The 13,197-nt window shown below is 33.2% G+C and overlaps 1 protein-coding gene across 2 annotated transcripts in view; it reads left to right on the top strand.

The window, feature by feature from the left end:
- The window catches only part of LOC119840791 (breast cancer anti-estrogen resistance protein 1), a 51,030-nt gene that overhangs the window by 2,406 nt on the left and 35,427 nt on the right, over positions 1-13,197 (top strand). Inside the window, exon 1 of one of the 2 annotated variants that reach the window (XM_038367535.1) lies at positions 1,492-1,928. The exons of the other annotated variant lie outside the window; for it this stretch is intronic. Within the exon in view, the coding sequence (XP_038223463.1) occupies positions 1,887-1,928 (42 nt within the window). The 5' untranslated portion in view covers positions 1,492-1,886. Of the gene's footprint in view, positions 1-1,491; positions 1,929-13,197 lie in introns of those variants that run through there. 2 annotated transcript variants of the gene reach the window in all.

Genomic DNA, 13,197 nt, shown 5'->3' with positions numbered 1-13,197 from the left:
CAGATTCGAAATTCAAATGTAATATTTTTTTATAATTAAGTGTAACAGTATTTATGGCCAGACTAAGTATATGCACTTAATGACAGTAGAACGCTTGATTTATCAAGACGAACGATACCTGCATATATAATAATAATAGTTCCGTTTAGCAGGTTTTGAAAATATGAATATCATAAAGAATAGATTTATGTAAATTATGTCACCTTAAAGTCGTAGACTTGTAAACAAGATTATAATCTATCTCACGAGATAGTAATCTGACGTAAATATCGAACAATATCGAAAACCCAGTGTAATTTTCAATTGCAAATTTAGAATTTTCTGAAAAAATATAAGGACAGTATTCGTAGTATTTTTAATTTATTTTTATTTTTTACCTATAACTTTTCCGATTCATTTTTGTTATATTTTCCATTTCCAATTGGTTTCATTCAACCATATTTTTTATGGTTACACTTGATAGCGTTCTGCACTACTCTACAAGTGGTGAATAGGATGACATAATTGTAAATAGGCAACCAAATGTCAATTTCATGCCAAGACTAGTTAAATGCACAAATATTAAGATAATGCATAATGACGTAATCTGGAGCGGTGAACGTGTCGGAAAGGAAAAGTGGGCGAACCACCTAAGTTTGCAGCCTCGGAAGCGCCTACGCATGCCCACATCCCTTCTATCGATTGGAATTTCGTACTAGGATTCTTGTTTTAAATTTGTCCTTAATATTCATTCATTTCTAAATAGCGTAGGATTGTTGGGTATTGAATGAAATTTCGTGAATTAAACCTTTGTTTTGATACAATGCATTTCGTGTATGAATTTGCGAAATTGAAATTATTTAATGTATTTTTAGTTGGTGGTTTGTTTGACGGTAAGCGATTTCTCGCTTTTAAGAGGTAATGGATAAGGAAACGATTGACGATTGATTGAGGGTGAGGAATAGGAAACGGGCCTCATATGACACATACCTAGAGTTATATTCAATCTTTATAAATATAAATTTTGGTTTGTGTTAGAACGGGTGCCTTACGTCCGAGTGATGTCTAAAGAAAAAGTCGTAAAGAAATAGTCTGGCAGGGCACAAAACCATACTCATTAATAATGTAGTACTAAAAATGATAATGATAAGTTTAACAAAAATTTTGCCACATTATAGTTTCTGTGAACCATGGATCACTTTTGCGTATGGTAAAAAAAATGTTCCTTTGTTGTAAAATAAATAATTGCATGTGAGGACAATACAATAAATATTCGAAATACCGCACCTATAATAGTCGTAGTGTTCATAATATTTGTTCAGGTGTGTATTGCGTTATGTTATGAGTTTAAATGAATGAGTTACGGAACATAGAGAAATATCGAGGTGTATTGCGCATGTGTACTCGCGCTCGATAACCGCACTACGTCCGCGTCCACAGCACGTGTCCATGTGACCAAGGATCGAGATGAAGGAGGCTGTGTGATCTCGCAGCGGAGTAACGTAGTGGGTAGCGACTAGCGAGGGCCGTAAAGGCGCGGGGCGAATTGCGCGCGGCTCCGTAGTCCGCTGTCGTCGCACCGGCCACCGCCAGTCGTACGCTCGCGCTAGCACGAACGGGTGTTTTTTGAGTAACGGTCACGCCGCTACTTCGCCCGTACTCGCATAATCGGCATTGTTTTTCTTGCGTGTTTATACGCAGCTGTATAAAGTTTCAGGTGATGCGCGATGGTAGTACAGTAATAGTGCCGTGCTGGATTTGTTTGAAATAGTTGGGGAAGTGTTTATCTTTGCGAGCGCTGGAGTCGGTGGAACCGGCGGCGGGCGGTGTTGGGGCTGTAGTGACGGGTTGGTGGATGGTGCGGCGCGGGCGGGCGCCGGGGCGCGGCCGGCGGCGCCGCTAGCAAAATGTCGATACCCCTTGGCCGGGAGACTGTGCTTCCCACGCAGGTGAGTTCTGAGTTTACGCTTTTCTCGCTTTTCCGGACGTACAGTGCGAGCGTGCGCGTACCGTTCAGGCGCTACCGGTATCGGAGTACGGTCAAACAATGCTTCTAGGCCTCGAGTAAATAGAAAACGACGGGAATTGGTAATTATTAAATACTATTATGCCCGAATTATTTAATTTCCACTTTTAAAAAAAATATCTAACACAAAATAATTAGGTAATTATAATAAATAAACATCATTATTTCTCTTTCTAGAAACCTTAGTATGTATATAATATTATAAGCTGATTTTAAATTCTTATCAGATAACGTACAATGCCTTTACATTTATTTCCTTAGTACATCAAATCAGATTTGTGTAGGCCATGTGTAAGCGTAGTACTAGAAAGTACTGTCATCATTGATAATAATCAGTGATAAAGTAATTATTGTGACCATGGCATAAAATAAATTTTGCGCATTATTTTACATTTCGTATTTAAAATACATTGTCAATTATATATAAACCATTAACTGTAACTAAATAAACATTAAAATTTATGTGAATAGGTTCAATATTACATAATGAATGATTCACTTAATAGCTATTTGTGATATATCGCTAATACAATAATTATCTTTGTAATCGCGTTAAACAAGGCATATACTATTCTAATCAGTATTAATCAGCGTTACTGGAACAAACAAACAATAGGAGTCACTCAATGAACGAATGTTTATCGAATTGCCTTATCACACAGTTGCAAGAAAACGTACGTCACAAGAGACTTCTAAAAATAGAATCTTCTTACCATCTAAGGAAAACGTTGCTTGTTATTATTTTTCATATTTTACAGAATTCAAAATATCATAAAAATCTGTATTTATAAAAATGAAATACATTCTGATTAGACTCTATGATTCGTTAATAATTAAAAGATATGCCAATTATACGCCAACAAAACAAACTGTAATCGAAAAAGTGTTTTTAAAAAAAGAAGAACTTATTTTCAATTACGTTTGTAGTTAGCGTAATGACTTTATGAGAAATCGGAACTCGCAATCGTAAGGCAATTTTCGTTGGCATGCTTACAGTTTCAGCGCGGTTGAGTTCAAGGCTCTATTGATCCATAAGGAGTGTGCAAGGTTGGCCGGTTATTTTTGGTTACTGTTTTCAGTATTTCATTTACAAATACGGGAGTTACGTTCATACGCTATTTCTTACCATACAGAGTTGCCATAGAAATAGGTATGTTTATGTATAAAATGTTTGAGGTATATGTGTGTTTTGTTGTATGCTTTGGTTCAATCAGCTTTTAATTACAGGTAATTAGTGTCCTTAATTTAGTACATACACACACACACACACAACAAAATATAAGAATTTTAAATAACAAGCTAGACGTATACATAATTCATGTCTACTTTAATTTCTTGAAAATTGTAAACCATTTAAATTTTTAACGACAGTCTTCATATTATAAACATTAACAAATATTTTCTGACTTTGATTAAATATGTAGAAGGAAACAAAATATTACAAGTAAAAAGCATTGATTACAGAAGTTTACAGTTGAAATTGTTGGCAATAACCAGAAAGGTCCTTGTGAGTACTTTTCAGCTCTTGTAACACTTCATTGTTGTGTATAGACTTTCTTGTCTAAGGTGTACTATGTACTACATATGTCTCCACATTAATCGCCTCTAAAGCTTCATGACGCTTTTTGTTCTAGTAAAATCCTCGTTGACTCGCGTTGAAAGTAACTCACACTCATGCTTTTTATTTGTAGTTATTAGATATATAAAGACGTTTGTATAAAGTGGTAAGTAACAGTTTTATTTGTATAACCCGTTAAGATTAGACAGATATACTTAGCGTCCCGGTCGCCTAGATAGCTCCAAGTCGCGGTTAGCGACGTCTGCGCATGTCCCACTTGCATTGCTCTAGAATGAGTCATGATATGTGGCTTCTTCGGTGAAATAAAAAAAGATGTTCTACTGATTATTATTAATTTACTACAATAGGATATTTTATTGTTTGATCATTGCTTGAATATCAAAATATGCTAAGTTTAATGTAACAATCTAAATTATAAAAAAGAAAAATAGAACAAGCAATTTTTTTTTTTACGAATCATGTCAATAAGAAATTCTCAGTATACTATTTATTCTATACAATGTGTACATTTTATGATTTAAAAAACTACCCGCTGAATTGAGAATATCCTTTTTTTTTGGGGACATGGGTTGAAAAAAAAACTTATCTTGGTTTAAAAACACGACATTCTTGTCATTTAGGTTACAGTAGTTAGGTACCTATCGTATAATAACTTGTGACGAAGTAAGATTTCTCTTAAGCAGATTGTGCGGCGATAAAAGAGCGATTCTAAACCGATACAATAGACTGAAAACGATATTAGAGTCTATCCGCCCCAGTGCAATGAGATAAGCTAAAGTATAATAGGAAATTATGCTAACTAAGCTATCCTGAAGCTATTTCCTTATCAGCGGTACATTGTCTGCATCTCACCATTGGCCTATTTAATAGAATCTTGGTATTGAGAAATTATATATACAACTACTTTCCAATGCTATAAATGTAGCAAAGCTAATATACTTTAGCTCATTTAAAAATTGTCCGGGTTACTATAATAATAGCTGATATGAGGGGTAACTCATTTCCAAAATTAAAAGTGGAAATTATATATAAACTGGGTATTCAAATAAAATTGTAATCTATTGATGTTTATACTTATATCAAGTACGAAGATCAATTGCTAGGATCTCTAGAGTAAATAATTCTCATATGTAAAAATAGGTAGGTATGTAATTAAAGGCGGGTTAAACCAAATGATTTATACCATCAGAAAGACTAATGGCCGAAACGTAGATTTATATTATAATACAAATCATTTCTTGTAGACACAATATCTATTTAATATAGATACATCCTTTAATAGATTTCGAATGACTAAGTCACGTTTTCTTAGAAAACAACATCGCATTTCTTCATCAAAACATCTATTAACCCCAATTTCTAATTTTTTGTCGTCAATTAGAGGCCTTTTGGTTAGTCACGACGTGCTTAAGTGCACTAAGTTTATAATATATACCATAGCCTAGCCAAAGCATAAATTAATTTTCATTCACATTCCTTTATTCATTCAAATGTGAGGAATTTGTTCTTGAAATTTATTTTTTTGTTAAATGAACAATGAAACGGTAAACGAGCAGAGTCAAACTAGAAACATTGTGCAATATTCACAAAAATGAAATTGCAAACAAAGCACCGTACCTACATGTGAAAATCTATCTCAAATACGGCTATGTGAATGTGAGGCGGCCTCAATAGTTTCTCCTTCTCATATCAATGTTATCGATAATTCGATAGCAATACCATTTTGTTTTGGCTATCGTCTGTCACTGCGATAAACATAACAACGCCTTATCGTTCACTGGTTTATTCTCACGTACGCATTTAAATTTAAACATTATACAGTTCATGTAAAAATTATTATAGTTCTAACAATTGTTCAATGTGTTGTTTAGAATTAAAGATAGAATAAAATATTCTATATCACTGAAAAAGCGTTCGTTTTCTAGAATTTGAATTTCAAAAATTAAAATCAAAAGAAACTGGTGCATTCTTGAAAGGTCTAAAATATTGATCTCACGCATCTCCCGAAGTATGTGATGCCTTATAAGGACGAGGCCAGTTCTGGCCAATTAGTAAAAACCGGTGCATCCAAATAACGTTTCTGGAGTACGAATCGCGTGCGTGATTTCGTGGAACTATCGTTTCCTTAAATACCCAGAGCCGGTATATTGACTTCTTGCTTGCTGTCCTCGGCGGCGTCCTTTAGGCTACTTTTGGAGAATGCTCCCGCCCTCCATATAAGGCGATACCAATCGCTCCCGCGTCTTCAGCTCTCGATTGTTTCGCCCAGTTTGGAAATTGCCAGCATTTATGAAGTTTTTTGGTTTACTATTATTTAGATGCTATTTATAGGCGATGATTCTTCGATGATGTTTCGATTCGCATTCATTTCAAATAAGATTTAATATTATTTTCTCTTGTGATTTCAAACTCATTTTATTGGGCTATATTTTATTATTAACTACTATAGTGGTAATATATATAACTATAACTTCCGTTTACGTGGAACATTATTTTATACAATTAGACTTTTAAATCTAATTGTTTTAAAATTTAATTGTTTTAAAGTTTCTTCAGAGAAGAGGCGGCACTTTGTAGAACGGTAAAATTATTGCCAATTTTACATTTAATTTATGTCATGATAATGATTTCATCTTTCAAACAGATGATTTTTTTAAACAAAGCCGGAAAACAGGCACTTCAATTACAATTTGAACTAAAAACATATTTATTTAGTCACGCTCAATTTGAGATCTTTTAAACCAGTTATACCATTTGCTTTTAAAACCCAAATTTAAATAGAAAATATTAAATTATGCGTATTCTGATTATTGCTGCTTAATCGAATATTTAAATCCACTTGACAGTTGAATATAAGTTCCGAGGTTTATTCCTAAAATCGTAAAGGGTAGTGTCGTAAGCTGGCTCGTTGACCGTCAGGACCTTATAGGGCGCCACCGAGGCCGAAGTCCCCTCAGGGCACCTTACTCGAGACATGTTCATATTAGTGACTTTATTTAATTACTTTATTGCATTATGTTTTTCGAGTTGTCTCATAATAAAATTACAACATGTTTGAATTTTTCAAATAATGGATGTGATTTAAAAAAAATTATATAATATTACTAGTACAGATCGCATTCATAATATTATCTGTGCCAGTGTACTATCTTATATTAATTAAAAATCTCTTTCTGTTAGGTTTTTAAATTTAAACCATCTTTGCCACAATTAGGTTCCGTTTTTTGTAAAAAATTTTAACTGCGATGCCAAAGATAATAGCATACTATACTACGATGCGAATGTTTATGTTGTTTATATGCACTATAATAATAACCTATAGGTTAGGGCAGGTCTCGGTCAGTTTGGAAATGTCAGTTCCGGGAGCGTTCTAGAAAACGTTTTTATGAATGTTTAAGGTACACTTGTCCGCCGCGAAGATTTTTACAGTCCGTTATACTCTCTTATACGTTGTTAACCTTTAAACGCATGCAATTATTCACAAAGGCCAGCAGTTATCTGTCGCAGATTACTGTTTCGACAATCTTAATATTCACTTCGAACAGTGATATTTATTACACCATTGTCTTAAGCTTTTAAGACATGTGCCGGAATCTCGTATCCTCTTTGTCGATTTCTAAATTGTTTTGTACTTTTTAAGTTAGTAGCAAAAGTTTTGCAACGATTTCTCTACCACAAATGTTATCGTATCATTAGTCGTCATTCGTACGTTTCTCTTTGAACTTGATAGATTAACTATTTAAGGTAAGGCTCTTGACAATATAATTGATCACCATTGCCGTCTACATCTGAATCAATTACTCTTTGGTGATGGTTATTGACTCGGTAAGATAAGACACGCTAAAACTAGCGCAAACGCTCTTTACAACGTAATTAACTGGTTAGCCTCTATCGACCGCGCCGCTTCGCATTTGACGGTTGGAGCTGGGGTAATCTAATATAGACCTTAGTAGCTTACGGCACTTCGACTTTAACAAAGTTCGAAATCTCATACAAACTTCTAAATAGGGTGGTGTGAACAAATCCAATCTGACTCTATCGGATAATGAGATTCAAGATACACACGAATGATTTTATGACGTTCGATCGCTGGATAGATTCGATGGTTTTGGAAACTTTATTTTATGTGGAGCTTCAATACGTCAACGTCATTTTAAGTTTAAATGTTTTAAATAACAAGCCGCGCGCCCAACTACTTTCGGTTCGAAATGTACTATTTGATTGTTTTTATTTTCTTTGTGTAAATGTCGTAAAAGCATACATACCTGTATGATACTCAGTGCAGTAAATTTATTATGAGATTTTAAACTTTATGATTGCTTACCATCTAACAATAACTATATCCATAAAATCCTGGTCTTTCGATAGGCGATGAAATCAATTTATCCGAATTTTTTCTCACTCCATTAGAAGTTACTGCTGAATTGATTGGATGCAATAATTAGTGATAACATGCAGTTTCTATAGATTAAGCATGCATTTTATTATTTGGATAAATGTAATCATTTACGGATCGATTTAAACATACTTAAAACATTTGTGTATGTCCTTATATACTTCTTACCTACCTCTTCTTTTTACATTATTTCTTTTATTTATTCACAGTGGGTTGCCAGGCTGAGAAAGCTTTTTGGTGAAAATTCCGCCCTCTGCTGATTCCATTTATTTTAAGGATATGTTATGTACGCTTATATATTAATCGCTTCTCAACAAGCATATCACTTACCTTTATTCTGCAATATATTTAAACGCGACTTCGACTCATTTGTGTTAATTTTAGTAGCGGAAATCGTGTAAGACCATCACATTAACCTTCATAATATTTATTTTACTTTTGTATAATATAATAATTTAACTAGGTCCTGTATGATGAACAAGTTATCATTAGTACCACTAGCAATGTGTTCGACACTTATCGCGTTCAACACAGCCTTCATATAAATTTATATCATGTACCTATTTATGATGATATTCCTATTTAATTGTATAAAATAGTTCAAGTATTGCTCGTAATAGTCAATTATATTTAAAAACATATTTAGACATCAGTTTACAAAGACATGTTTTTCTTATAATGGCCATGTAATAAGTTTAGTTTTTATCTCATGTTATATTTATAATATTGTACTCGTATTATGTGCTGGTTAATATAATCATTATACTTATCATATTAATCACGAACAAAATCCGACCTTTGTTTGCTACAATTTTTCATCCTCTACATTAGACTACATTATACCTTTAACTGTGTGACAAAATCTATACTTATAACATTAATTTTAAATCTGAAAGATTTTTTTTTTGGAACGCGCTGGTCTTAGGAATTACTGGACCGTTTTCCAAAATTATTTCATGGATGTCCGTGATCTCTGATTACAATACAAATGTAATATGTACAACGGACGAAGCCAGCTAATGATTATAACAAACATTTTTTGATTAATTATTAAGAAACTGTAAATAAGAAGATGGAAGTCATGCAAGTATGAATACAGATAATCAAGGAAGGTTCGAAAACGAGTAGGCACAGATGTTAAATGTAACAGTCTTTGAAACGTTGACGTGAAGTCACTAGGGCTTTATATCGCTTCAGTTCGCCGTGCTGATTATTTCAAAACGAATTATAAAAGCTAAGTTAGTCTGCTTGAAGTCAAAGCTGGGATAAGCACTAACTCAATTAAAACGGAGCTAGCTGCAGAAACGGAAATCCACTCATTATAAGCACCGTTTGGTTCTCGTTTTAGTTGGAAATCAATAGGCTTTGTTGGTTCCAATTAGTTTACACATTAATATTACTCTGATACGAGACTGTTTAACACATATACGTATTATTTAAAATGTAGCTCTTAAAACAATGAAGCGCTAGTTATAATAATTATTGTTATGACTTTGTTCTACTTATATTAAAGGATTCTGCTCCATTTAAAAAATTCTATAACGGTTGGATATGTGGGACATGGCTTTTTATTTGTACTTAATGAAAAGCCGTTCTGATTACTTTTGGTCTTAACTTTTCATCTGTATTCTGTTTTTAGAATGTTTTAAATGTTTTCTAGTATTCATATTTAAAAATATTTTTGAATAATTAACTCATTTTTCATTCCTTATATTTATAATATGTTATTGACAGCCCTGATCAGGCGTTGTTTAATAGTTTCAGGATAACAGAAGCGCTTTTTAATTTCATCAACCGACATTGTTTCAGGGAGATTAAATTCAGACAAAAGGCCTCAAAATGGCTTCCTCCTTTCGTTGTTAAAATAATGGGTGGGTTTCTATTGTCAGGAAAGAATTTTTTTAATAGTATACGATATAATAAATTGCATGAATATTAAAATGTCGACGTGAATTAGAGCTTAAGATTGCTTTAGTCCGATTATATTATTTAAGTAGTGGGTATTTGGATTGAATTGGTTGAATTAGAATAAAGGTTCGTCTGAATTGAAAGCTGGTACAAAGTGAAGTTTAAGAAAGGAGAATTAGAACAATCACCTGCCTATTATATTATAGTTTGCTTTAGGATGAGACTAATTAGATGTCATTTTAGAAATTATTATTCAGGGAGCCTTTGTAGTCTAAAATTATATAATATTCAGTTATAACGATGTTTCTTACTATAAGCGATTAGCGTTTTTCATGCTCTATTGCCTCGTATTCCATTAGTTTTTTTTAGGTATGCGGTCAGCAGGAAGGTGGGTTGAGGGTTACGGTATTATTTGATACAATTAACAAATGGTCGGCGCGTGTTGCAAAAGCCACAAACAAATTAACTCATTATTCACAAACAATTTGCAGCGGAGGCCGCGGAAATGTTTCCCATTGCAGTACGTTGACACTTACGTGTGTTGTTTAGTGTCGAGTCAATGACCTCAAATGTTATAAAAAGCAGCTTGAAGCTGCCCGACGCACTGCAAATTGACTCCATATTGGACGCGACATCGCTGACTTACCTTATTCTACCGATTGATTCTTGATAAACACGCTCTCATTATAAGCCATGTTAGTCGTTAAATGTATCGAATGCTTTGAATTCTCTGTGGATGGATTAAATGTTTAGGTAATTGGACTGACGGAAATAAATTGAACAATTAAATAATACGACTGGAATTAAAGCACCTTCGAATTTCATCGTTAAAACTTAATAAATTGACGAAGTGGCTCGGGTCTCGTTGGGTGGTCTAATTTTTGTCTACAAATAGTTTGATTAAAAGAATATTTTATATCGGATATTAACTTGGCGGGACTTTTTATGGCTATCGTAAAGTTATTCAGCGCTATTTAATAGTTCAAGACTAAATGCAATATTATTTATCTTATCAATCACTCCATGTTGTAATTCTAGATAAGACCGTTTAAACTCCAGTACTTCTCTGGTTTTAATATGAATATTGAAGTAAAAAATATAATGCAACGAGAAAATTGTTCGTCCCATAATGTAATAATGTCATTGTCTTCCCTTAGGGCTGTATAGCGCTATGGTATACCTATGACTTTCACTGATCAAATTTTTGCTAAAAGCCGGTCCTCGTTTCGCGAAAGTGGTTGGTCTGGTGGAGGCGTTATTTGTTGCTTAGAGCGAGTTATAAAAGATTGCTTTTCCTAATTCATTCTGTGGTTTCTAATTAATTATCTAATATGAAATTTTCATAATTTTTATTACTCTGGAAATGAGGTTTATCTGTTGTTACTTACTTGTTCTTTCAGAACATTCTGTTGAAGTCAATATATTTTTTTAATCGTTGTAAATAGTTTTTAAAAGAAAAACGTATTAAAATTATAAAATACTAGCTTTTGTCCGCGGTTTCGCATGCGTTATCTTTCTTATCACCCAAGTCAGCTCATACCCTGTCAGTATACCAAATTTCATCAAAATTCGTTCAGTAGTTTCAGCGTGAATGACGGACAAACCTCCAAACAAACAAACTTTCACATTTATAATATTAGTGTGTTTATATATAAAGGTCATTATACGAATTGAAATTAATTATTAAAGTACTGTCTGGTCCATACATTTGTTATGCTTTGAGTTCCTATTACTGCCACTTTGTATTCTTAGCACGTGTGTATAAATTCATATCGGAGCACGAATTTTAGAGCTGTTATGCATAAAACGCATTCAACGGACACAATTAGCATCCATACTCCATAGTGTGGTAAAAGCAGTTATATTTTATGTTAAAGTACGTTCATATTTATGATCTTCATAACTATGAAATAATTAACAACAATTTATTACAAGATATCAATATTAAGAGCAACTATTTGTTAGTAAACAGAAGGTCTGGTTGTCTTTGTTACCATAATATGTTTAATGCAATTCTTCCTTTAAAAAGAAATGACTTGTGAACGATTAGGACAACAAGAAACAAAGCACTGTGATCAGGTCAAAGTATTAGATTATTAATAAAGTATTAGGTTAGGGCTAAGTTTCCAGTTTTCAACCGTTCATTCCGCCCACAAAACTTTAGTGTAAACAAACAAGTACATTGCCATACAAGTAGCCTTTCTTTCTTAGCAAGTGTCGGATTGTTAACCAAAAGTGGGCAATAAGAGAGTTCGTGAATTGATAAAATCAGACTATCGTATGCTGACGGTTGACAGTCGTGATCGTGACTCCGCTGTGTTGCCATCGCTACTGGATTATTTTATTAAGAAATCTCAGAACAAACTAGACTAAAGGAGTAAGTTTTGAGCATGAATTCATAACAGTAATGTAATACCAGGAAACGAACAATGCTCGTTGGTGCCGTGCGTGTTAGTAAATGTACGTTTTCTCCTATCATACCTACCTACTAATGAGTACCTACATTATATATACCTTTGTCCATTATTTAATTTGAGTGTTCCAAAATATTAGACCGGAAATTATTGCAGTATTTGTTAAACTTATAACAGCAAATGGTATTGCAAAAAAGTATAAACCAGTCCGCCATAAACGACAAGACTTATTTTATCTGTGCGAACGGTATTAACTTAATTAAATAACGGTGTTATGTCCAAAGATTTCGAAAGTTACACAATCCAATAAAAATATTTTTTTTTGAAGGCAAAATTATAATATTTATTCTCCTTAGCGTCAGGTAAGCTGTATAGTTTATTGTATTTGACCAGCAGAGAAATTTGATTTTTCAATATGGTCCATAGAAATTTTAGTATTGTTTTGAATTTTCTATCAAACAATCTCGCACTAAGTTCTACAGAAAAAGGAACTTTTTTCCTTATTTTATCTTTTACGGCTAGAAAATTGTCCGATTTTGAAGGTATGATAAACATTTCACAAGTTACTTAAGGAAATATTTTGTTTTGTTTTAAAATGAGGTGGAATTTCGGACAATGATCTGGAATGTTATAGGTGGTTATATTGATCGAATTCCGAACGATAATGTCATGAGTATTGTGACACGTGAGCTAAAAGCTATTTGATATAACACTTACTACGATTTTCTGATTACCACATCTCACAGTGTCCGTCCGTAATAATCATTCGCATAATTCGTAATACATATTATCTCTTACTTATCGTCCAATAAAATATATTTAAAAGTCGGGCAATTTAAACATATTTTTGATATAGTTATGAAATACATGATATTGCAAGAATAAGTTTTTACCA

Source organism: Zerene cesonia, chromosome 7 (assembly GCF_012273895.1).
Source record: "Zerene cesonia ecotype Mississippi chromosome 7, Zerene_cesonia_1.1, whole genome shotgun sequence".
Classification (NCBI taxonomy): Eukaryota; Metazoa; Arthropoda; class Insecta; order Lepidoptera; family Pieridae; genus Zerene; species Zerene cesonia.
This window is presented reverse-complemented; position numbering and strand designations above follow the sequence as displayed.